The sequence below is a fragment of the Myotis daubentonii genome, chromosome 8 (genome assembly GCF_963259705.1).
Source record: "Myotis daubentonii chromosome 8, mMyoDau2.1, whole genome shotgun sequence".
NCBI classification, from domain to species: domain Eukaryota; kingdom Metazoa; phylum Chordata; class Mammalia; order Chiroptera; family Vespertilionidae; genus Myotis; species Myotis daubentonii.
In genome coordinates this window covers 55353552-55380565 of record NC_081847.1, presented here as the reverse complement: position 1 = coordinate 55380565, position 27014 = coordinate 55353552, and the positions used below count along the sequence as shown (strand labels likewise).

Sequence of the window (27014 nt, the reverse complement as noted above, 5' to 3'; positions counted from 1 at the left end):
AACCTCAGCTACTATTTAGCAGCAAGCATTATTTTTTTCCTCTCAAAATGTGTAACTATATCATTTGTGTGAATGATGGTATTACATTTGTTTTTAAACTGACAATATGGTGGATTTAAAGATCCCTAGCGATACAACAGATTTTGGCCATGTGTGCTTACCTGACTGCTCACATCTGTCCTGGTCCCTCACTGCCTTCATCAAGACTTTTGCCCTGTGGTCCATGTTACAGAAGACACTGAAGGTGTATGCTCCCTGCAGCTTTGTGGAAGTCACACTGAGATTTGCCTGGGTCCCTCTCACTCATTCACTGTTAACAAGTGAATTGATGTGGTTTTTATTTACTAAAAAATAACATCAAATAAAGTTAAATTAATTCAGAGAAGCTAAAATAGTATGCTACATTTAACTAAATAGACTTTAAATATGTAAAGCTGATGTACTCTGGCCGGTGTTGCTAAGTGATTAGAGCATCAGCCCAAGTACCAAGAATTAAACAGTTCTGTTTGCAGTGGTATAACAAATTTTAATTCAAAATAGACACTCTGAAAACAACAGGTAAAAAAAAAAAAATAAACTTCAACAAGCTCTTTTTGAATTTATAACAGAGTACACCAATACTCACAGACCAGTTTCACAATTGCCCCCAAAATGCACATTATAGCAATTACATGCAAGTATTATATTTAAAACCCATATAGTAACATTATCTTATTTTCCAGAGACTGTCAGATCCTCTGAATACATTGGAAAGGTCCCTCTGCTGTGTATCACCAGCAATAAATATGACTTAAGGTCTAACCTGGTTGGTCTCCATTACTGGTTCTGGTGCTTTAAGTTCTTTTACACTGTTATGTGAAAAGAAAAAAGAAAAAAGAAAAAAAAAAAAACCCAAGGTTTAACTGTCCAAAGAACAGTAACACAATGGAGTTCATTCCCTATACCCATCCCATTAGTCAGACATTGGGCTATGGAACACCCATTTCCCTAGTATGAATACGCTGACTTCTAGGAAACTGTCAAAAATTAATGACCCAACCATGGAACTTAGCTCTTGGTCTACTGATTTCCCCTTGTCCCTGAAAACTTATATTTCAGTATCCACACTCAGGGGTAAAAATTTTATTCCTGAGTAACATGGTCCTTCCCTTTCACTGGTTTATGAACAGTTAGATTAGTAGGAGAGTGTGTGTGTATTTTCAATGTTTATTCTAAAGGCACTAAAGATTTATTGTCTTACCTTTGAATGGAAATATGACTTACCACCATATCAAAAAGAGGGGAGAAATCTACACTGCAAAGAATTACTTTATTTGTAATAGAACTCTTATGAGCTAAAATACCAGACTTCAGGTTCAGTATATTTTTTTAACAAAAACATTTGGTTTTCTATGAGTTATAATCAAAAATGGCTAAGACAAACCTTAAAAAAGGTAAATGAAAACTATAATCTAATAAGCAAATATCTTACAAAAATAAATCAGCATAGTGAATGCCATGCACCCTTAACAGCTGCACACATCACAAAGGTCTGTGCTCACTTCTCTACACATTTACGGCATCATTTGCAGCTATGTGTAAAGCTGAGAGAGATCAAAGTTTTAATTTGCAGTTAACTAATAATCTGAAATAAGCTGAAATTTCCTTAAATGAAAAAACAAACAAATGTAGATTTCAGTTTTTAACATATGATCCTGACACTACTGGAAAAACAAGGTGTGCACAAAATATCGAAAGATTTAATTTACACAACAGAGGAAAAAAACTAAAAATTGTGACAAAATCCAACTGCAGAGAATTATAACTTTAAAAGAACTATCACTTCTTCATACGAAGTCTTGCTGAGCACCTGAAATACATCTAGAGCAGCATAAAGACCACTGAAATTGATTAGTTCAACATACAGTGAAGAAAATAACATTTTTAAAATCTCAATTAAAAAAACTAATTTCCTAATTTTTTATAAGTTTTGTGGTTCATACTCAAAGTTCAATCTATGTTTAACATTTTTAAGTTCAGACATATCAAAGCCTAAAAGGACAGAAGGCTTGTGACTTTTTATTGCTTTCATGCAAATATATCTTCTTTTCCCAAAAAATGAAGCCACATCAATTTTCCACACCCACAAAAGTGAGGACAACAGCTCTACTTCCTTTTTACTAGGATATGGTCTCTTGTGGAAATAATCTTTAAGAAACTGCTTTTTTTCTTCATAAGAACGGTCTTCGTATTTTTTGGGATTTAATGCTAAAATCTGAAGAGCGTCATCATTAACAACAAGCGGTCCCTCCGTCCTGCTTTCATTCCTTTGTCTTTTAAGAGGAACGACACTGATTACCTTCTCTGGAGCTGGGGGCACATCGGTGTTTATGGCCAGAGGTCGTTGCTCCCCTTCCTGCTGGTCTTCTGCCACAAAGTGGCCATCAGGCAGCTTTCTCTTTACTGAAAAGCTGGAGTCGTGCAGCACCTCACCATTGACTACAAGCAGCTCGCTGTTCTCAATGAAATTCGGCTGGACTTGCAGGTCTGAGCTGCTGTCCTTTGGAGCACTTCTGCAGCGTAGGAGGTGGATGGCAATGGCCGCCAGGGTCATGTTTCCAGTGTAAACACCACAGCAGTGAATGCACTTGAAAGCTGGAGATTTCAAAATTGTGTGGACTGTTGGCGTGATGTGGTGCCTGTCCTTCAAATGGAGCTCATAGGCCTCAGTTGTCGCAAAGGTGCCAAAGCAAAAGGGGCAGGTCAATACCTGTTTGCTGGGTGCACCCTCCATCTGAGGCCTCACTTTAATATACACCGGCACGAGTGACTTGGAGTGTATCCCAGCCAGTATTGCCAAGTAGACTTCCCGCTCCCCCAACTCTTCCTTTGGCAACATGGTAATGAAATCAAGATGGGGAAACAGCAGGTTGCCATTGGCATCAATATCCAGTTGGAAACCTTTGTTACGGTAATCCACAGGTACCTTCTTCTTCCCCAGGTGCATGGTCCTACTGTGCTCTGAAAGATCTTTAATGTCATGGAAAGTGCGTGGGCAGAACAGGCACCCCAGGCCATGCCTCAATAGGTGATGCATGAGCTCTTCCTCCGATATTAAGCATTTACAAGAGAGACACCGAACTGTTTTCTCTCTCATCCACTTTAAAAATGGTGCACATGCAGCCAGTTTTTCTGGCTCCAGTTTTTCAGCAGATTTGGACTCACCGTGCTTATGAGCCACTTCCATATGGACCTGGTAGACATTGGAAGGGAAGAGCTCATTGCAAACTGGACATGTTTTCCATTGCTTCGCCTGTTTGAGCACGGGGCTCACCTCTGCCACAGAGGAGGGCTGAATGAACACATTCGGAGCTGCATTCACCACCACTGGGGGAGAGGGCATGCCAGCCATGGGACTGGCCATCTGTGCGGCTGTGCCAGACGGTAGGAGCTGGATAGGCACCTGGGGTGGGGCAACACCTGCAACACCTCCAGGTGGCACAGGCAAAGTGACAGATACTGGAGCAAGTGTATACGTGGGAATCCCATTCACCTGCTTTCCTGTAGGTATCAGCTGCCTAAGAATGGAGCCTGATGTCAGGAAAGTTGTGTTTTGTGAAGCACCAGGTCTAACTGGCTGATTGGCAGGTAGAATGTTGGTATTCACAGACTGATTAAGGTGCACGACCCCAGGCCTCACTGGCTGGCTCACAGGAAGAACTCCTGACATGACTGGCTGGCTGAGATGAAGCACACCAGAATTCACAACCTGGTTCCCAGGGAGAATGCTTGACGAGACTGTTTGGTTGGGAGAAAGGAGCCCTGGTGGAACCACCTGGCCTGCAGGGAGAACACGCAGGGGGACCGTCTGACCAGGAGGGAGTGCCCGTGGTGGAACTGCCAGCCCAGTGGGGAGAACCCCTGACGGAGCTGTCTGGCCAATGGGGAGAACCCCAGATTGGACCATCTGGCCAGCAGGGAGAACCCCGGAAGTTGCTGTCTGTCCTGAAGGGATAACCCCAGCTGGGGTCATTTGGCCTGCAGGAAGGACACCTGATGGGACAGTCCGATTTACAGAAATCACCCCTGGAGAGACTGCTTGAAGAACCCCAGGGGTGACAGAGGGACTGACAGGAAGGACAGTGGACCCAACAGGTCTGTTTACTGAGAGAACCCCAGAACCAACTGGTCGGTTTACAGGCCCAACAGGCTGGTTAAGGGGTAAAACCCCTGGGCAGATGGTCTGGTTTATGGGGAGGATACCTGTTCCAGCAGACTTACTGACAGGTCTAACTGGCTGACTCAAGGGCAACACAGGAGGATTTGCTGACTGATGTAGTGGGACTCCGTGAGAAAGGAAGACAGGCTGTGGCCCTGAGGGTGGCACAGCGAGGCTGCTCTGGCCCCCAGGCAGGGGACTGGAGACGAGAGTCACATGGGACTGGGCAGTGGCAGGCGGAGAATGAGTGAGGCTTCCAGAAGCACCTGAGGCCACAGTCACTGGCTGGACTGAGCCCTGAACTGGCTGGATAGCAGTCTGGCTTTGACTATTTGGCGGCAAGGCAAGGTGAAAACAAGATGTGGCAGGGACACCCGGAGTGCTGCTGCTCGGTGGTATGGTCATGTGTGCAGCTGGTTTGGGAGCAATATGCATTTGCTTCAAAAGTCCAGTCTTCCTAATATGTTCTGAAATCACGGACCTAAGCTTATTCTCCAAATCCCTGTGTATATCTGACGTCAAAATATGATACATTAATGCATCCTGACTGCTAGCATTGGCGTTACACTTTTTACAGTAATACTTGTCAGAGGGTGGCATCTTCTCTGTAGAAGGGGGATCATCAGTTTTAGATTGCTCAACCATTTCCTCAGTTCGTAGACCAAAGTACGAGTTAATTAAGTAGTGAAAATGGGCTACCAGCACATGCTTCTTCATGCTGTAGTACAAAGTGTTTGAAAAGTTACATTTTAAACATGTAAAACTGATGACATCACTCCTGGACGACTTAGTCTCGCCTAAGATGTTCACTGTGTAGCTCTGCACTTTCCGAACAGGTGCGTGGAACATTTTGAAGTGCCTTCCCACCACTTTGGGCTGAGAGGTAAATACACAGTTTGGGCAAGGGATCACCAGCTCTTGATCAATTTCATCTTCGTGGTAACGATGCAAATGATTTTTTAATGAAGTAAGCAGTTTTGTAGAGTATTTACAGAGGCCACAACAGTATGGCTTTGTTCGATATCTCTGTTAAAAGAAAAAGGCCAGCATCATTTAATAAAGCTATTATATGTGAGATACACCTATAGTTCACAAGTATATGACTCTTTTTTGTTTTAACATGCTAGATAACTTAACACTATCACCCCTCAAAAAACAATGTGTTTTTAAATATGTATACATATATATATATATATATATATTTTTTTTTATTGATTTTAGAGAGGAAGGGAGAAAGATAGAAACATCAATGATGAGAGAGAATCATTGATCAGCTGCTAACTGCACACCCCATACCAAGGATCAAGCCTGCAACCTGGGCATGTGCCCTGACCGTGAATCAAACCAGTGACCTCCTGGTTCATAGGTTGACACTCAACCGCTGAGCCATACCAGCTGGGCAAGAACAATGTGTTTTAAGCCAGGGCAAGATTTTTCTTAAAGGGCCAAAGAGTAAATATTTTAGGCTTTGTCGGCCACCCAAGAGCTTCAGTGGCAACCACTCAGTGCTGCTTGGTAAGACAAAAGCACCCACAGCTGGGGCGGGGAGTGGGGGAGGGCTAGAAGGGGGTTAATGGGGGGAAAGAAGGGGACATATGCAATACTTTCAACAATAAAGATTTAATTAAAAAATATACCTCAAAGGGGAAAAAAAAGCACCCATAGGTGACATGAATATCCATACAGACACTCATTCAAATTTCATATCATTTTCATATCACAAAACAATATTCTTTTCATTTTTTTCTTCTCAAACGTTTAAAAATTTAACAACTATTCTTAGCTCATAGTTCATATAAATATATGACGTGACTAGTTTCCAAACCATCCACTAAAACTGCAGATCTCATTACTTAGTCCTTATACTTTGAATTAACTGCTTCATCCTATTTCTCCAATGTTGTTTTTATTCCAAATTCTAAAACCTCTGCAACTTATCTACAAATAACCTAACTTGCAAATTATGAAACCCATCATTAATATCTTTTATTTCCCGTTTCTACTCTTAGGGAAGGTAAGAGCCACACTGACAGTGCTTAGCAAGTATAAGTAAACTATGTAACAAACAGTAAATATAGAGGGACTATGCCAAAATCACCACAAATGACCATAAGGTAAGTTTCAAGCCACAGAATATATTGCTGACAATTTGGAATTTCTCTTTAAGGCACACGAGGGGTTATTCAACAAGCTCAGAGCATAAGAACAGACACTTGAACCACCCTGGCCAACAGAGGAGTGCAATGCAATAAACTGTTGGTCTGTGATGATGTAAGAGCACTGCACCCTCTGGACTCAAGAGGCTCTAGACCAGCGGTTCTCAACCTGTGGGTCCAGACCCCTTTGGGGGTCGAATGATCCTTTCACAGGGGTCGCCTAAGACCATCAGAAAACACATATATAATTACATATTGTTCTTGTGATTAATCACTATGCTTTAATTAAGTTCAATTTGTAACAATGAAAATACATCCTGCCTATCAGATATTTACAGTACGATTTATAACAGTAGCAAAATTACAGTTATGAAGTAGCAACGAAAGTAATTTTATGGCTGGGGGTCACCACAAGATAAGGAACTGTATTAAAGGGTCATGGCATTAGGAAAGTTGAGAACCACTGCTCTAGACCCTGGAGCTGTGAACCACAGAACACCTGGCTCTCGTTCCACAAAGGAGGAGGGTGAGACCTGAACAGACTGAATGCTTCATCGGGTCCCACCATGGGCTGTGCAGATATTGTCCCACGTGGGGACACTGATCCTTGCTACACAGTGGCCACAGTTCAGACCCACCCTTCTTAGATCTGCTTTTATGATCAGTCCTTCTCATACCACACAGTGCCCCCATTCTGTGACTGTCTCCTACTCATGTGCTTGGTCCTCTTGGGTTACAGGTTAGAGAAATCACCAAACACATTCAACAACATTTTGCTACTTCTCTGCAATTAGCAAAACCCCAGAGTCTGGCATTTCTGGCAGGATCTATAATAAACCCAGGGCTGAAAAACCCCATATATCTGAAATCTGGGAATACTTTACAACTGATGGTTCTGTGCTAAACAGTTTAAGTGGAGTATGACTTTGGTTTTATTAAGGGTTCATTAAAAAGGGTGTCATATATTCAATGAAATACTGTATTGAAAAACAGGATACTCAGCAAAAATTACACTTAATGAGTCAACAAAACTCATTAACAACTGTACATTATTATCTATTAATGTGGAATAGGTCTCTGGGTCGGGAGAAAATGTCTTAACTGTGAGACCAGAAATATTCGTAAAAGGAAAAAATAATAAACTAGATTTCATCGAAGTAAGCAAGCTTCTACTCTTTGAAAGAAACTATTTTAACACATTGTTTGCGGGTAGTTTTTATCGCGCGCTTTTTTGCTAATTTTTTGCGCAAATGGCCACATTCAGTAAAATTACGATAACTTTAGTTTTACATATTTTTTTTCAATGAAACTTTTTGTGATTTACTATAAAATGTATACTGAATTATTTTTCTTAGAATCGCACTGAATGCATGGTGAGGCAGAGAATTGTGTGAAGGGATGACTCTACGCAGTTGAATAGATTACCGTTATACCTGGAAGTACATACATAATTCACCATTGTATGTATTAGAGACCCAAATTTTGTCCTTTGGAATTCGTATGTCTGCATGTTAGCATCCCTTTAGAGCAATAAAAAAGTATAAAAATAAACGTATTTATACGTTACCCGCATTCTACCGCTAGTCTATAAAAAAGGTATTAATACGTGTCCCACGCTCTTACTACCAGTCAACGTAAAACATATAAATATGTTTCCCACATACAATGTTTTAAAAACGAAAAGAGAAACCATAGGCTGGGAGACAGTATTTGCAAGCCACCTCCTCCCCATTCATTCATTAGTAACCCCAGTACAAGTGACAACCCTCAAAAGTGAACTGACCTTTACCCTCAACTTTTGAGAAAACATGAAAATCAAATACAAAGATACATACCACTTTCTTTCCAGAAGGTTCCCAGAGAGAAATATCTCCCCATGATGTATTATAAAAGTACTTCTCTCCTGGATCAAAGTCTTTAAGGTCCTTTCAAAATGGGAGAAAAAGAGAAAAATCATGCAATTTCAGCAGATAAAGAAATATTTCATTAGAAACTTATGGGATTACTTGGCACCTAAGAAATCTACTTGGGAAAGTGAAGTGAAAATGCAGACCCTGAGCAAACTGTGACAGAGCCATTAAGTATATAAAACCCAAGGATTAGGCCAGTGATGGCGAACCTTTTGAGCTCAGCGTGTCAGCATTTTGAAAAACCCTAACTTAACTCTGGTGCTGTGTCATATATAGAAATTTTTTGATATTTGCAACCATAGTAAAACAAAGATTTATATTTTTGATATTTATTTTATATATTTAAATGCCATTTAACAAAGAAAAATCAACCAAAAAAATGAGTTCACGTGTCATCTCTGACACGTGTGTCATAGGTTCACCATCACTGGATTAGGCTGAAATAATCCAAGTTAAAATTATAGCTTCATAAGAAATAAACATATTTCCCACAAATAATTAAAACACACACACACACACACACACACACACACACATACACCAGCACACACCACCTCCCATCAGTGGTGAGTACTTTGGGGAAGAATTTCAGAGTGCTGAGAGTATAAAGTGGGAGCTTCGAGTGTGTGCGTATCAAGAGCACCGGTGTCGGCCACAAGGAGGGTGGACCATGTAGACCAGGGTGTGTCGAACATGGCAGCAGGGGAGGAGACGGAAGGAGATGGTGTCACTGAGAACCTAGCAACCAGATTTTTTTAAAAAAATGTATTTTATTGATTTTTTACAGAGAGGAAGGGAGAGGGATAGAGTTAGAAACATCCATGAGAGAGAAACATCCATCAGCTGCCTCCTGCACAACCCCTACTGGGGATGTGCCTGCTACCAAGGTACATGCCCTTGACGGAATTGAACCTGGGACTCTTCAGTCCACAGGCCGATGCTCTAGCCACTGAGCCAAACTGGTCAGGGCCTAGCAACCAGATTTGATGGGAGTCCAGACTGAATCCTGGTTCAAACAAACCAAGTGTAAAAAATTTGGGGGGAAACTGGAGAAATCTGAATATAAAGTGGGTAATAGGTAAGACAAACAATTATTTAATGACACAGAAAGATGAAAGTCACAGAAAAAAGCAAAGTAATAAAAAAGCATGGTGAATATGAGCTTAAATTGGTAAAGCCTACACACATACACAGAGAGAAGGCTAAACAATAAGATATTAATAATGGTAATCTCTGAGTGGTAGAAACATGGCATTTAAAATTTTATTTTCTAACAAAGTAATTTCCTGTACTTTCTCTTTCAGTTGATATCACTGTCCTTATAATAACTAAAGGTCATTTAATCCTCACCTGAGGATATTTTTTAAATTGATTTTTTAGAGAGGAAGGGAGATATATATATATATATATATATATACACATATATATATACACACATCCATGTGAGAGAGAAACATCAATCGGTTGCCTCCTGTACACACCCCAATCAATCAAACCAGCAATTTTTTGGTGTACGGGACAATGCTCCAACCAACTGAGCCACCTGGCTAGGAGCAAATGTCTTTTTAATATATTACTAAATATTAGGTAAGCCAGAGAAAGAGTCCTATCTAATAAAAGAGAAACATGGTAATTGGCGTACGACCGATACCCTTTTCATTGGCTAATCAGCGAGTTATGCAAATTAACTGTCAGCCAAGATGGCGGCCGGCAGCCAGGCAGCTTGAAACTAACATGAGGCTTGGTTGCCTCAGTGACGGAGGAAACCAACGTTCCCCGCCTGCCGCTGCCTCTGAGCGGGCAGTTTAAGAAACTCTGTAACAAATACGCCCAACTTCAGCCAGCAGATTCGCAACATTGTAAGCAAAGGCCAGAAACCTACTTTCAGCCGGAGGCCTAAGAGCTGGAGCCAAGCCTCAAGCTAAAGCTGGCCCAGAATTAAAAAAAAAAAAAGGAAAAAAGGAGCGTTTGGGAGTTCAGTCACCCCCAGCCTGAAAACAGCCCTCAGCCCCTCACCCAGACTGGCCAGGCACCCCAGTGGGGACCCCCACCCTGGTCCAGGACACCCTTCAGGGCAAACCAGCCAGCCCCCACCCATGCACCAGGCCTCAATTCTATATAGTAAAAGGGTAATATGCCTCCCAGCACCGGGATCAGCGGAGCCGTGAGGCCTCCCGGCACTGGGATCAGCGTGACAGGGGGCAGCGCCCAAACCCCCTGATCGCCCTGCGGCTCTGTGTGTGACGGGGGGCGGGGCCACAACCTCCCTATCCACCCTGCTCTGTGCCTGATAGGGGGGAGCTCCCCAACCACCCCCCCCCCACGGGCCCTGCTCTGTGTGTGACGGGGTAGAGCCATAACCTCCCCCTCGGCCCTGCCCTGAGTGTGAGAGTGGCGGCGCCCCAACCCCCTGATCCACCCTGCTCTGTGGGTGATAGAGGGCAGCACCCCAACCCCCCTGATGGGCCCTGCTCTGTGTGTGACAGGGGGTTGCTCCACAACCTCCCCATCGACCCTGCCTTGAGTGTGACAGGGGGCGGTGCCCCAACTCCCCAATCAGCCCTGCTCTGTGCATGACAGGGGGCGGCGCCCCAACTCCCCAATTGCCCTGCTCTGTGCATGACAGGGGGCGGTGCCCCAACTCCCCAATCGGCCCTGCTCTGAGCCCGACCAGGGGCTGCACCTAGGGATTGGGCCTGCCCTCTGCCACCCGAGAGCAGGCCTAAGCCAGCAGGTCGTTATCTCCCGAGGGGTCCCAGACTGCTAGAGGGCACAGGCCAGGCTGAGGGATCCCCCCCCCCCGAGTGCACAAATTTTTGTGCACCGGGCCTCTAGTCTATATAATAAAGAGGTAATATGCAAATTGACCATCATGCCCTCACATAAGATGGCTGCCCCCATGTGGTCAAAGATGGCCAGCAGGGGAGGGCAGTTGTGGGGGCCCAGGCCTGCAGGGGAGAGCAGTTGTGGGGGCTCAGGCCTGCAGGGAAGGGCAGTTGTGGGGGCCCAGGCCTGCAGGGGAGGGCAGTTGTGGGGGCCAAGGCCTGCAGGGGAGGGCAGTTGGGGGCATTTGGGCTGGCAAGGGAGCAGTTAGGCGTCGATTAGGCTGGCAGGGGAGTGGTTAGGGCAGGGGTGGGCAAACTTTTTGACTCGAGGGCCACAATGGGTTCTTAAACTGGACCGGAGGGCCGGAACAAAAGCATGGATGGAATGTTTGTGTGAACTAATACAAATTCAAAGTAAACATCATTACATAAAAGGGTACGGTCTTTTTTTTTTTTTTAGTTTTATTCATTTCAAACGGGCCGGATCCGGCCCGCGGGCCGTAGTTTGCCCACGGCTGGGTTAGGGGGTGATCAGGCTGGCAGGCAGGCGAGTGGTTGGGAGCCAGCAGTCCCGGAATGTGAGAGAGATGTCCAACTACCGGTTTAGGCCCGATCCCTGGGATCCAAATTGTCCCTTCGGGTGGTCATTCAACTGCTCGCTATGATGTGCACTGACCACCAGTGGGTGGCGCGAAACATGGCAGGCATCAGAGATGCGCTACAACCTCTCACAGGTTTCTTGGGGGTGGGGGTGACGGGGATGGAGGTACGGTAAGAATGCAGGTTGTCTGCCGAGCTCGCTCTCACTCCCCCTGCTACCCTTCCCTGGGACACCAGGGCTCAGGTGCCAGAAGCCCATGAGGAGCCTGCATCACACCCGTGAGGCGTCTTCTAGGTGAGCTGGGCCAAGCTGCTAGGACTGCAGGGGCTGGTTGGGCTCCCCATGAGTTTGCACAGGAGCCAGTCTGCGAGGCCGGCTGGAAGAGAGCATGCTGCCCACCTGGCTTCAGTATGGCACCACTGGGTGGCCCAGAGGCCCACGCTGTGCCCTGGCCCACAGCGTTCTACCGCGCTCACTACATCTCTGAATGGGGACTAAGGCGAAGGGGGGCGTGCGGGGGCCCAAGGGCCCAGGTGCTGCCTAGGACCCAGAGGTCAGCTGGGACCTGCCCTTCCATACCAGACACTCGCACTTTGATTGCCGGCCAGGCCTAGGGACCGCACCCATGCACAAATTTCGTGCACCGGGCCTCTAGTGGAAAACATAAAAAGCATAAATAAATAGAACAGAAAACAGACAATAAAAATCAAGGAAACCAAAACCTGTTTCTTTGAAAAGATCAGTAAAATTGATAAACTTCTGTTCAGATTGAACAGGAAAAAAAGAAAAGACTCAAATTACCAATATCAAAATAAAAGAGGGAACATCACTAAGACTCCTATAAGTAAGGAAATAACATAAGAACTTTATGCCAATAAAGTTGTAATGAACAAATTCTTAAAAGAACATAAACTACCAAAATTCACTCAAGCAAAACAACCTGGTAGCCTAAGATCTAGGGAGGAAACTGAATTCATAGTTAAAAACCATCCTACGAAGAAAACTCCAATTCTAGATGAGATACTACAGAAAATGAAAACTTCAGAACATATCCTTCATGAACATAGATATAAAAATCCTTACCCAAAATTTTGCAAACCAATCCAATATGTGAAAAGGACCAAGTGGAATTTTTTTAAAAAATATATATTTTATTGATTTTTTACAGAGAGGAAGGGAGAGGGATAGAGAGTTAGAAACATCAGTGAGAGAGAAGCATTGATCAGCTACCTCCTGCACACTCCCCACTGGGGATGTGCCTGCTACCAAGGTACATGCCCTTGACCAGAATCGAACCTGGGACCCTTCAGACCCCAGGTCAATGCTCTATCCAGTGAGCCAAACTGGCTAGGGCAGGACCAAGTGGAATTTATCTCAGGGAGATGATTGGTTTAGCGGTGTTTTTTTTAATTAAAAAAAATATATATATAATTCACCATATTAGACTAAAAAAGAGAAAAAAATTAAATTAATAGATGCAGAAAAATCACTTGACCAAATTCAATATCCGGTCATAATTTTTGCTTTCAACAAAGAATAAGGAACTTCCTCCCCGGAAAAAGGGATCTACAAAAAAGCCCAGCTAACCATCACACTGTATCATGCATGAGAAACTGAAACCCTCATACACTGGTAACAGAGTACACAATCACACATTGGTTTGGATAAAGAACTAGCTGCTTCCTAAAAACTAAATATACAATCTTATACTTCCACATCTAGATAATTTTCCCAGAGAAATCAAGACATGTCCACAAAAATATTTTCATAAGAATATACATCGCCCTGGCCTAGCTGGTTTGGCTCAGTTGGCCCTTGGACTGAAGGGTCTCAGGTTCGATTCCAGTCATGGGCATATACTTTGGTTGCACGCTCAATCCCCAGCCCTGGTCAGAATGCATGCAGGAGGCAACCAATCGATGTAATGTGGTTTCTCTCGTATTGATGTTTCTTTCTCTCTGTCTCTCCCTCTCCCTTTAACTCTAAAAAAAAAAAAAAAAAAATCAGGTTTGGCTTGGTGGATAGAGCGTCAGCCTGCAGACTCAGGGGTCCCAGATTCGATTCCCGTCAAGGGCATGTACCTTGGTTGTGGGCACATCCCCAGTGGGGATTGTTCAATAAAATATATTTTAAAAAAAATATATATATATATATATACATATATATATGAAGAATCTTATTCATAATAACCAAAACCTGTAACAGCCTAAGTGTCCCACAGCCAGGAGAAAGGATCTACAAGTCATTCATGCTGTTGAATACTACTTGGCAACAAACAGGACCAATCATACATACCACCACTGAGAAGACTCTTCCATGGAAGACGTATTATTTCTTTCACATAAAATTGCACAATAGGCAAATCTAATCTACAGTGAAAATTTTCAGAATAGTGGTAGCCAGTGGGATGGGGGCAGGAACTGACTAGAAAAGGGACTGAGGAATCGTTCTGGAGTGATGGACTTGTTCTAGGTCTTCACAGAGACTTGTATAACATTAGTAAAAGCATGTTAAAAACCATCATTAGAGGCTCTGAAGGTGCATTTCACAGCATATAAAGTCCCCTCCCCAAAACTGTAAACAAAGACTAAACTCTGGATAGTGACACATATGCTGAAAGAATTTAAGGGTGAAGTGTACTAATACCTACAACTTTCTTTGAAATGCATAAAAAAAATAAAAAATGTTACAGCCCTGACCAGTGTGGCTCAGTTGGTTGGGTGTCATCTCATGTACCAGAACATGCATGGGTTGTGGGCGCAATCTCTATAGAGGGCCTGCAAAAGGCAGCCAATTAATGTTTTGCACCCACATAAATGTTTCTCACTCTCTCAAAATTGATTTTAAAACAAAAAGAACAGTGGGTGAAGACAGATACATATATGTTAATTTTGTAGAATTTCAGTGGTAGATAGATGGGTTTTCACTGTATAATCCTTTCAAGATTTTTGTAGGGTTAAATTTTTCAAAAGAAAACATTGGGAAGAGAAGTAGGAACAGTAATGTTATATCACAGAAGAGGGAGAAGAGTTTAAAGGAAGAAGTGCTTTCCAGAATGTCAGAAGTGGCAAAAAAAGAACTAGAAAGAAACAATTTAAAAAATTAGAAAATAAATGAAAGGTATTAACAATATTTCAATATATTTTTGTAGATAAGATTTAAAAACGGAATAATAAACATTTCAAAATCTACTTATACATATATAGGTTTCCAAAGATTGCTACAGGAATGGCTTCAGGTATAGGTCTCCAAAGATTACTGTAAGAGCTTTCCGTACATTATCAATTGAAATTTTCTCAGTCTATACACATACACTTGTGTTCTTAGCTTGCTGTTTTTACACTCTGCAAATATTACTTAAATTCAAATACTTACCTATTATTAATAAACTATGTGTACACTATCTACCTTCTCAATCTTGCATCCAAATAATTACCCTGCTATCTTCCTCATGAAAGCCATATTTTAACACTCCTGGGAAATTGGGTCCAGTAAGAGGTTCCACTTCAGTATCTCTACCATCCTTTTATTTCCAAATTAGAGGCCTGGTGCATGGATTTGTGCACCGGTGGAGTCTTTCGGCCTGGCCTGTGCCCTCTTGCTACCTGGGACCCCTTGGGGGATGTTGGACTGTCGGTTTTGGCCCGGTCCCCACAGGCCAGGCCAAGGGACCCCACCACTGCATGAACCCGGCCTCTAGTATGCATATACGGTCTTTGGTTAATCTCTTCCTGCCCCCCACCCCCCAGACCCTTCCCTCTGAGATTTATCAGTCTGTTCCATGTTTCCATGCCTGTGTGTTCAGTGTCTGCCCTCTGGTGGTCAGTGCGCATCATACATACCAGTTGAACAGTTAAACGGTAGCTTAGACTTTTATAAATATAGATGGACTTTCAGTCAGGAAATTATCAAAAGTAGTTCTCTACTGGAGTTTTACTTTCATTGATTCATTTTAAAAATGTTTGTTAAATAAAATGTTTCTGTTAAGCTTCAGTATGCCAGACACAATTCTGATCAAAGGTAGTACAAAACAATGAGGTCCTTGTCTTCTTATACTCAAGTGTAGGAGACAAATAATAAATAAGTAATTTTAGGTACTTGAGGGCTTTGAAGAAAAACAGAGCAAGTAAGAGAACAGAATACAGTGGGAGAGGGCAGCATCTTAGAGGGAAGAGCTCTCTGGGGTGGTAATGTTTAAGCAGAGAACTCTCTGGGGTCCTTATAGAATTAACATTTGTCTACCTGCTGACCATTAATGAGAATCCTGGTAATTATTAGTCTTTCAGTATCAGACTGCCTTTTTTTTTTTTTAATATATTTCATTGATTTTCCACAGAGAGGAAGGGAGAGAGATAGAGAGTCAGAAACATCGATGAGAGAGAAACATCGATCAGCTGCCTCCCGCACACCTCCCACTGGGGATGTGCCAGCAACCAAGGCACACACCCTTGACCGGAATCGAACCTGGGACCCTTGAGTCCGCAGGCCGACGCTCTATCCACTGAGCCAAGCCGGTCACGGCTAGACTGCCTTTTTAATAAATAAAATCAATCTGGTTGAAAGTCTGAGATTTGAAAATTAAGAAGCTGAACTCTTCACAGGCCAATAATACTTTGAATTAAGTTAACTTTAAAAATTTCTAAGCAGACAGGGCTCCTATTTCGATAGTTATGAATAAAAGATGCACAGAATTATCAATGGCTATAGGCTACACAGCATGTCTTATTTAACAATTTTTATTTCTTTACTAGATGTGCCAGCCATATATTCTCAAGTTATAAGAAAGGATAAAATTATAATAGAACACAACTTATCAGTAGATTGTGACTGCCACCTTAATTTTTAAACTTTTGTAAGACTAAATATATTAAGTTCACAAACCAGAAAAACAACACCCAATCATATCATGTTTGTATCCCTATTTATTGTTTCTCTTAATAATCCTGAGAAATTAAACTAGGGTCTCCTTATGCTAAAATAATAAATAATTCAATACATTCTCCTCAAAAATCAAAAACAAATACACAGTTAACCCTTGACAACCCGGAGGTTAGTGGTCCTGACCCCTCCCTCTATCCCTCTGACCGCAGCAAAAAATCCACATTTTAACTTTCAATGCCCCAAAAGCATTGTTGTCCCTGGGCACCTACAGGGGATCGGTTCCAGGACCCCCTAAAAATACCAAAATCTGGGGATGCTCAAGTCCCCTCTATAGTATGGCCTAGATCAATGCACACAGTTGGTCTCCTGCATCCATGATTCCCAACCACAGATCATAGATACTGTTTTTGATCTGCAGTTGGTTGAACCTGTAGATGTGAAACCCAAAGGGCTGACTATATATTTATTGGAAAAAAACTGTGTACCAATGGTCCTGGGAAGTTCAAATCCCTGTTGTTTAAGGGTCAACAGTATTTTAAAACCAATGACTATATATAGCTTACATACTTAGTGTCTGAATGCTTTTATGCTTTATTTCTGGTATCTGAAAATGTCCTTTGTATACAGTAAATGCGGGTACAATGTTCAAAGTAAAACTCTAATAAAGCAAATTAAAAATGCAAGTGCTTTGGCTGGCTGGTGTGGCTGTGATTAGAGCGTCAACCAGTGCACCAAAGGGGCACGGATTCAATTCCCAGTCAAAGACAGGTACCTGGGTTGCAGGTTTGATCCCCAGCTCTCCTATCCATGTCTGTCAGTCTGTTTATCAGTCTCTCTTCCTCTCTCTCCCCTACCCTCCCACTCTCTCTAAAAAAATCAATGGAAAAAATATATCCTCGGGTGAGAATTAGCAACAACAACAAAGCACACTGAACTTGCAATAAAAAAACACACAAAACTTAATGACCATAAAAAGACCCTCATAAAAGTCACTTTTTTTTTTTAAATATATTTTTGTTAATTTTTTACAGAGAGGAAGGGAGAGAGACAGAGAGTCAGAAACATCGATGAGAGAGAAACATCGATCAGCTGCCTCTTGCACATCTCCTACTGGGGATGTGCCCGCAACCCAAGTACATGCCCTTGACCGGAATCGAACCTGGGACCTTCCAGTCCGCAGGCCAACGCTCTATCCACTGAGCCAAACCGGTTTCGGCATAAAAGTCACTTTAAAAACTTGTCTGCTGCCCTAACCAGTTTGGCTCAGTGGATAGAGCATCGGCCTGGGGACTCAAGGGTCCCAGGTTTGATTCCGGTCAAGAGCATGTACCTTAGTTGGGGGCACATACCCAGTAGGGAGTGTGCAGGAGGCAGCTGATCGATGCTTCTCTCTCATTGATGTTTCTAACTCTCTATCACTCTCCCTTCCTCTCTGTAAAAAAATCAATAAAATATATTTTAAAAAAGCAAAAAAACTTGTCTGCTGCCCTAGCTGGTTTTGCTCAGTGGATAGAGCATCGGCCTGCAGAATGAAAGGTCCCAAGTTCGATTCCAGTCAAGGCACATGCCTGGGTTGCCGGCTCAATCCCCAGTAGGGGGCGTGCAGGAGGCAACCAATCAATGATTCTCTCTCATCACTGATGTTTCTATCTCTCTCTCCCCCGCTCCCTTCCTCTCTGAAATCAATAAAAATATATTTAAAAATAAAAAACTTGTCTGCTCTTAATCTGTTACTGATGTCCTCTTACCTTCAGCAACTCCTTGCAGCTGTCAAGCCCAATATCCATAAGAATCCCTTTCACCTTTTTTCGTACCTTCCTGATGTTGTCAAGATTTTCCACAGGAATTTGAAACATTTTTGGAATTTTCCTTAGAAAGAAAGAAAACAAAACTGTAATAAGTAACAGGGTTGGTAAAACACTGAGAGTAATTTTCAACAAATCATGCTGGGACAACTAGTTATCCACATACAAAAGAATGAAGTTGTACTTTAAAAAAAATTTTTTTAAAGTATATTTTTAGTGATTTCAGAAAGGGAGAGGGAGAGATAGAAACATCAATGATGAGATAGGCTGCCTCTTGCACAGCCCTACTGGGGATCGAGCCCACAACCCAGGCATGTACCCTTCACCAGAATCAAACCTGGGACCCTTCAGTCTGCAGGCTGACGCTCTATCCACTGAGCCAAACTGACTAGGGCTAAAGTTGCACTTTTTGCTCACATCATACACAAAAATCAACTCAAAGTGGGTCATACACCTCCACCTAAGAGTTAAAATTTTTTAAACTGTCAGAAATAAACAAGCAGAAATCTTCATGACCTTCGATTGCGCAATGGATTCTTAGATATGACACCAAAAAGCAACGAAAGAAAAACTAGGTAAGTTGGACTTCATGCAAATTTAAAACTTTGGTGCTTCAGCCCTGCTAGTAAGGTTCCATGGTTGAGTGTCAACTTATGAACCAGGAGGTCATGGTTCGATTCCCAGTCAGGACACATGGTCAGGTTCAGACTCAATCCCTAGTAGGGGGCATGCAGGAGGCAGCCAATCAATCAATGATTCTCTGATCATTTATGTTTCTGTCTCTCCCTCTCCCTTTCTCTTCTCTCTCAAATCAATTTTAAAAATAAATAAATAAATGAATGAATAAAACAATTTGTGCTTCAAAGGAAACCACGCAAAAAGCAAATCCACAAAATGGGAGAAATTTTTGCAAATCGTATTTCTGATAAGGAACTTATACCCAGACTATAAAAAGAACTCTGATAACTCAGTAATTAAGCCAACATCCGAACTTAAAAATGGGCAAAGGATCCAAAGAAGTAGCTACTATGCAAATGGCTGTTAAGCACATGGAAAGATGCTGAACAATAGCCATGTGGAAATGCAAATGGAACCACGAGATACTTCTTTATACCATTAGGATGGCTGTAATTTTGAAAAAAGAAAAGAACAAGTGTTGGCAAGGATGTAGGGAAACTGATCTCTACTACATCACTGGCAATAAAACGGTACAGCCAGTTTGGAGGACAGTCTGGCAGTTCCTCAAAGGATTAAATACACAAGCACCACATGAGCCCACAATTCCACCAAAGAGAAATGAAAAACATGCATCCAAACAAAAACTACAAGAATCTTCACAGTAGCACTATTCTTAATAATCAAAAAGTAGAAATAATCCATAAGTCCATCAACTGGTGAATGGATAAAAAAAACAAACAAACAAAAAAAACGTGTTGCATTCATAAAATGGAATATTATTTGGCCCTAAAAAGAAATGAACCTGCCCTAACCGGTATGGCTCAGTGGATAGAGAGTCAGCCTGGGGACTCAAGGGTCCCAGGTTCGATTCCAGTCAAGAGCATGTACCTTGGTTGCGGGCACATCCCCAGTAGGGGGTGTGCAGGAGGCAGCTGATCGATGTTTCTCTCTCATCTATGTTTCTAACTATCCCTTTCCCTTCCTCTCTAAAAAATCAATAAAATAAAAAAAATAAAAAGAAATGAACCACACACACAATCTACAATGGGGATGAGCCTTGGGGAACATGACGCTCAGTGATAGAAGCCAGACACAAAGGATCAAGTGATCTGATTCCATTCCATGAAGTGTTTAGATCAGATAAATTACATACACAAGCAGAAGGTACAACATTGGTTGCCTTGAAGGCTGAGGAGAACTGGGAGATGATGTGGAACAGTTTCTTTTTGGAATAATAGTGTCCTAAAACTGACTGTGGTTATAGCTGCAAATATACTAAAAGCCAGTGAACTGTACACTTTAAATAGGTGAATTGTATGGTATGTAACTTACATGTCAATAAATCTGTTTTTAAAATATCTGAAAAGGCATAAAATTAAAACAAACCCTTGATACTTGACTGGAAAAGAAGGCACAGATGTGACCTTAAATGCTTTTAATATATACATAGATAAAAATAAATGTATGTACATTCCATAGCTCTGCCCACTAAAAGAGCCTAGAAGCAGTTTCCCAGCCCAGTAGCAGTTTGAGCACTCCTAAGACCCAAATCTTAATTTCTAAATACCACTTTCCATTAAAAGGAACCAGGGCTCCTTGTGAAAATGGCTGATTCGAGGGCTGAAACATGGAAAAGACAAGATGCTCCCAGAACATCTTGTGCCAGAAAATAAGGAAGTTGGTCAAAGAATGGTGAGACATATCAAAAGGATTCAAAAGAAGCCAGCCTGAAGTTCTCACAAGCAAAATATGGGACAATCTGGGCATCAAATAATGATAGTAACAGATTATAGCCAGTGCACTAAGTTTTCCAAAGATAATGAAACAGTATCTTCCATCCCACGTGCTCTTCTTCAAATATCACTTTGATACGCCTTCCAAAAAGTAAGGGCATCTATGCCCCCACCTCATGAACCTGGGCAGAACTTTATGGCTGCCTTATCTAATAAAGAATGGCAGAATTAATGTCATGTGACTCCAAGGCTACACCATAAAAATGCCACACTGCTGCCTATTCTCTGGGGACCATCACACTGGAATCCACACACAATGTTGTGAGGAAGCTAAACTAGCCCAATGGAGACTACATGGAGATGTTCCACATCAGCCACTATATGTGCGAGTGAAGATGCTGCTAAGACCCCTGTCAAGTCAACCCCAGCCTTTGAGTCTTCCCAGACTGAGGCCCAGAATTGTGGAACAGAAACAAGCCATTTACCCTACTCCTGCCTGAACTCCTGACCCAAAGAATTATTGAGGTTTTTAAATAAAATGTTTTATTCTACCAAGTTTTGGGGTGGTTTGGTATACAGCAATAACTAAAACATAACCCACTAGAATAGTGGTTCTCAACCTTCCTAATGCCACGACCCTTTAATACAGTTCCTCATGTTGTGATGACCCCCAACCATAAAATTATTTTCGTTGCTACTTCATAACTGTAATTTTGCTACTATTATGAATGTAAATATCTGATATGCAGGATGTAGTTAGGCGATCCCTGTGAAAGGGTCGTTTAACCCCAAAGGGGTCGCGACCCACAGGTTGAGAACCGCTAAACTAGAATATAAACTTAATTCCATGGTGTTATAATTAAATAAATTGAAAGCTTGATGAGAAATGGAATATTTACATGGTTTCCAAACATCTACTCACAAAATACTTAATAATCAAGAAAAAAGAGTAATTCACAGAAGTCTGGCAAACAAGCCCAAATTAAGAGACATTGTAAAAAACAACTAACCTATAATATTCAAAAGTGTCTAGATCATACAAGATAACACTATTCATAGTAGCCAAAATGTGGAAACAATTCACATGTCCATCAGATGGCCAATGGATAAACAAATGTGGTATATCCATACAGCAGAATACTATTTGGCAATGTAAAGCACTAGGTACTAATACATGCTATAACACAAATGAATCTTAAAAGCATAATACTAAATGAAAGAGGATGGATACGAAATCCTCAGATTGTCTGATTCCACTTATAGGAAACATCAAAAAAACACAAATCTACAGAGATGAAGGGTAGCTTAGTGGTTGGCCAGGGTGGGAAGAGGTACTGACTGCAAACAGATAGGTTTGTGGTGGGTGGATGCTGGAAATGTTCTAATATTAGATTGTGGTGATGATTGTACAACTCTGTGAATGTATTTAAAAAAACAATGAATTATACATTTAAAAAGATCATAGAAGGAAAAACTAAGGAACTGTTCCAGATCAAAAGAAACAAGATAACTAAATATACTGTGCAATTCTATCTAGATTCTTTTACTATAAATATTATTGGAACTGGCAAAACTTCAATGGTGATAATGTATTGATTTCCTGATTTGATGGTTGTGTTCTGGATATGTAGGAGAATGTTCTTATTTGTAGGTAACAGACAATATTTGGGGTAATGTGGCATCTTGTTTGGCAACCTACTTTCAAATGAAGGGGGGCAAAATTAAAGATTGATAATATCCTCTAGTAGTGAAGATAAGTAGAAAAATTGTAAGTTCTACATGTTTAGAGAGCAATTTGGCAGTATCTCCCAAGATTTTAAATGACAATTTCTACGAGTCAGCAATTCCACCATGCACCCCTCCTAGGAATCCCCAGAGGAACAAGTTTATACATCTCTCATTGCATTCATCTCACTATATGGTAATTATCTATTTATATATCTATTTTCCCTATTAGACTAAGCTTCAGGGCAGGAATCATGTTTTATTTGCATGGCTGGGCCTTTCACAGAGCATAATACATAGCAAATGTTTATAATAAATTAACAAAAAGGGTAATATAAAACGTTAAGAGTCATGAGACATGTGGAAAGGGCTATGGAGGTTCAAAATGGAATGGCTATAGAAGGTTGCAGAGGTGGAGCCCAAGATGTTCCAGGTGAACACATCAACATCAAAAATGATTGAGGTAAAGGAGGAAAAGTCTGAATATATTTGGCAAAAGGTAATTAAGCCAATGCTGATCAATGTCTCTCTCATCATTGATGTGTCTCTCTCTCTGTCTCTCTCTGTCTCTCAGAAATCAATAAAAAACATACTTAAAAAAAAGTAAATATACTGAATTGGGTTTCAGCCTTCAACAGCATTATCTAACAGAGGAGCTGTCAAGAAACTCATGATGGCTTTCTTTAAAAAGTATGTACAAGGTGACTTTCCAGCCCAGACTGTCTTCTTTAGCCAGAGCAAGGCTCAACAAAAATTTCTATCAGATGCTTTCTACTCAATCAGACTTGCTTTCATTTACTCCTTAAAGTTCCACTGTCCTCTGTATGCTAAGGAAGTTAAGTTTGTTGCTTGCAAATAAGTCTGGCCTTATCTAGCAAGCACTAATCTTATTACAGGATTCTGAGAAGCATGGAGAACAGGGATTGGTGGACTTGCCTGAGCAGCAGTTTTGGGACAGGCTGATTTCATAGGCTGGTTCCTGGGGTCCGTTGAAGAATGGCTGACTCAGGAAGAGGATACTGAAATGAAGTTGTGATTGAGCAAGTTTTAAACATATTCTATAGTAACCCATTCAAGGCTTAGGAACAAGGCCAAGGAATTGTCAGTCTTCTGTTTTAAACTTGGAGACTAGTCCCAGCCAGTGTGGCTCAGTGGCTGAGCATCAACCTATGAACCAAGAGGTCATGGTTTGATTCCTGGTCAGGGCACATGCCCGGGTTTTGGGCTCAATCCCCAGTAGGGGGCATGCAGGAACAGCTGATTAATGATTCTTTCTCATCATTAATGTTTCTACCTCTCTCTCCCTTCCTCTCTGAAATCAATAAACAGATATATATATTCACAGAGGTTCATCTACTGTTAATGTTTTAAAAAATATGAATAGGAAATTTTTAAAATATATATTTTTATTTCAAAGTGGAAAGGAAAGGGAGAGAAAATCAATGATGAGAATCATTGATTGGCTGCCCCCTGCACATCCCCCACTGGGGATTGGGGCAACCTTGGTATGTACCGACCACACCAGCTTAAGACCTAATAAAAAGTGCCCCCATTCCCCCATCATTGTTATTGTGATTTCCCCCAAAACAAGCATTAAAAAAAACTTTCCCTTTTTAGCAGTTTGCTAGCTGTTTAAGGATAACAAAAAAAACATAGGTAAATTATAAAAATTTCATAACCTTTCAAGAGCCCTGGTCTACTGCTGCCAATCACTTTGGGGAAAAGAAGCTGAGTTTTACCATAATTTTTCATTCCAAAATACTATATATTTTATCCATTCCTAGATGCAAGATTCCATACAAAATGCCTAGTGGATTAACCAGGAAAGAAACTTTTCATATTTATAGATCCTCTAATGATGCTGTTCTCTATGTATTCTTAGTACTGTTAAATCTGTACATCTGTAAAAAAAAAATGTGTCTTAGGAAACCACAGGCTAATGCAGCTGCACTAATCTACCTATTTCAGTTCATACTAAATTAATTTTAATTTCACAGTGTGGTAGACATGGACCTACCAAAAAGTCCACTGATATGTACCAGAAACTGTTATTTCCCAAAAAGGCACTTAAAGGGCTTTCCTTTGTTGTTTAGTATCATGACCATTTAAAAATACATCATTAGGTAAAAAAATACACTCTAAAACATAAAGTCAATGAGGTAATAAATACCTTTTAAGCGACAGAACTTTCACTTGAGTTCCTGTGAAATCTAACTTCTAAAAGAATTTCACTTGAGAGGCAACAGCACAAGGATCTCACCAGCAAGGATTCTGGAGCCATTCTGCTCCAGTTCCCATCAACTCCACAGTTTACTAGTTGTGCAATCTTTCGCATATTAATCCCTGGGCCTCAGTTGCCTACCTGTGAAACAGGGAAAGCACAACCTACTCCATGAAGTAGTTGTGGGGATGAGTTAACACAAGAAAAGCACTTAGAATATCCGCATTGAGTCTGCTATGAATCTAATTCTAAAAACTGAAATGAAATGTCACAAGCATTGGAATAAGGGGCTTTAAAAAAAGCCCAAACACATATGCCCTTGCCGGTCTGGCTCAGAGGATGGAGTGTCGGACCGCAGCCTGAAGGGACTGTGATTGGTTCCAGCCAAGGGCAAGTACCTCCGCAGGGGACTTGACCCGGCCCCAGCCAGGGCAGCAACCAATTGATGTGTCTCTCTCACACCGATGTTTCTCCTTCTCTCCCCCTCCTTCCCACGCTCCCTAAAATCAATGGAAAAATATCCTCGGTGAGGATTAACAAAACCAAGGACAGAGGCTCCACAAGGTCCCCGCTCCAAACGAAATAAAGTTTGTTCACTATTTGGCCGACTCTCCAGGAGCAGCTCTAAGTCGATGCGTTACTTGACTCCAACCAGAGATGAACACGCACTTCCCACGGCCCTGCTTTCAGGTGAGCTGCTCTCTCCCACAGGCGCTCTCCACACCAAGGCCGACCTAGACTCCAAGCCCTCCTTTTTGATAAAACCTGCACACCTTCGCATCACAGCGAGTTTTAACAGCATTCAGGCAAGTCTCTCAATCAAATGCAAAAAAAGTAGTTAAAATATGTAATAATTTCCCATTATGCAACTGGGCACGATTCGAACTGGCAGTTAAAATCTCGGACATCCCCAAGCCAAATGTTAGCAGAAAATTTGCAAACAATCTACGTCAACGCAGACGGCACCGGCATAGGAAAAGTTAAAATTTTAATGTTAACACCTGCATATAAACCATCAATATTCACACCAAACGCTCAAGGGTGAAGGAACAGGGATTCGCCGTCGGCTGTTGTTCTTCTGGGTGGAAATACCACGGGGCAGACTAAGGAGTGACCGCATCTTCATGGCCCACTTTCGCGGTCACTCAGGGCTGGTCCCGGGACAGCCTGAGGAGGAACCGGGGCTGCGCGGGGTGCGCTCTGCAGGGGCCGCCCTACCACCCCAACAACCCGGGCCGTCCCCCTCTCCCTTCTCCGTCCCCCACGTCCCCCACCCCCGCCCACTGTCCCCCAGTCCCAGACCTTCGTCTCCCGCCCTGGCCTCGCGGCCCGCTCCCCTCCCCTCCTGGCCCCGCCCCGCGGCGACCACCCCGGTCCCACGTGACACGGAGGGACGACCGGCACCGTTCGGGCCGCGAACCCGCTGCCCGAGAACGCCGCGGGATTCGTGAGGCGGCCGCGGGTGTGGGCGGAACGGGGCGGAGCCGCCGTCGGGACTTCGCGGGCCCGGTCGGGGGCGTCGTCGCGGGGCCGGGCCGGGGGCGTACCTACCGCTGGGCGCCCGGAGCGCCGCCGCGTCCGCTGCCGCCTCTCGCCGCGCCCCGCCGGGGCCCACGCCCGCCTTCGCCCCGCGCGGCGGGACCCCCGCCTCGGCGCGCGCCCACCCCCGCGCGACTCTGTCCCCTCCTCCCAGCTCGGCCAGAAAGAGAAAATGGCGCTCGATTTGCCTCCGGAAGTGACGAATGCACTCATTTGCATGTCGGTGCAGTCAGCCAATGGGATGAGAGGGTACGTGGGACCCCTGGGCCGGGCCTCACAGACCCCTTGGGGACCCTGCCTAAAGCTGGACAGGAGGCTCTGGGGTGGGAGTGGTGGTGTCCTGCAGGAGCCCCTACCTTGACACCCCTCCTGCCACAGTAGACTGGCCTGCTAGTCCCTTACCAGCATCTGTGCAAACTCTCGTGAGAGTTTGAGTGGATGATGACGTCATTGAAGGGGTGGGGCAATTGTGTCATCAACCACATGGCCAATCACGTGAGCTCACCATATCTTTGACTTCATTTGCATGGAATGGGGATGGAGCTAGTAGCTGCAGCAGGAATGGATAGCCCCGCCCACATATCAGAGCCAATAGGAAACTAGCTATGAAGAGAACCCTGCCCTGCCATTGGAGAGTAGAACTTGGGCTATCAGAACTTTTACAAGTATGCCCTTGATTGGCACATCTTGGTGAACTGACTGGATAGGGTCTCCTATTCTTTTCTAAAAAAATTTATGTCAC

General features: G+C 42.8%; 1 protein-coding gene across 7 annotated transcripts; it reads right to left on the bottom strand.

The window, feature by feature from the left end:
* Positions 1 to 865: 865 nt before the first annotated feature.
* On the bottom strand, positions 866 to 26645 carry ADNP2 (ADNP homeobox 2). Of its 7 annotated transcripts, none has more exons than XM_059706462.1 (5): positions 26285 to 26418; positions 23449 to 23531; positions 18320 to 18440; positions 8190 to 8279; positions 866 to 5224 (listed from the first exon to the last, which is right to left on the bottom strand). In XM_059706462.1, exons 3-5 carry the CDS (start codon positions 18425 to 18427, stop codon positions 1961 to 1963), a joined length of 3462 nt encoding a protein of 1153 aa, XP_059562445.1. In that variant the 5' UTR covers positions 18428 to 18440; positions 23449 to 23531; positions 26285 to 26418; the 3' UTR covers positions 866 to 1960. The 7 variants fall into 7 exon arrangements, with proteins under 7 accessions (XP_059562445.1, XP_059562446.1, XP_059562449.1 ...); XM_059706463.1 differs by having other exon boundaries at positions 18386 to 18440; XM_059706466.1 differs by lacking the exons at positions 23449 to 23531; positions 26285 to 26418 and adding an exon at positions 26629 to 26645 and having other exon boundaries at positions 18386 to 18440.
* Between the last annotated feature and the right edge of the window lie 369 nt (positions 26646 to 27014).

Coding starts and splice junctions, on each gene's coding strand:
- ADNP2 (XM_059706467.1), bottom strand. CDS start 18,427: ATGTTTCAAATTCCTGTGGAAAATCTTGACAACATCAGGAAGGTACGA. Junction 8,280..18,319: donor GCTGCAAGGAGTTGCTGAAG/GTAAGAGGACAT, acceptor CCATTTTGAAAG/GACCTTAAAGACTTTGATCC. Junction 5,225..8,189: donor AACCTTCTGGAAAGAAAGTG/GTATGTATCTTT, acceptor TTCTTTTAACAG/AGATATCGAACAAAGCCATA.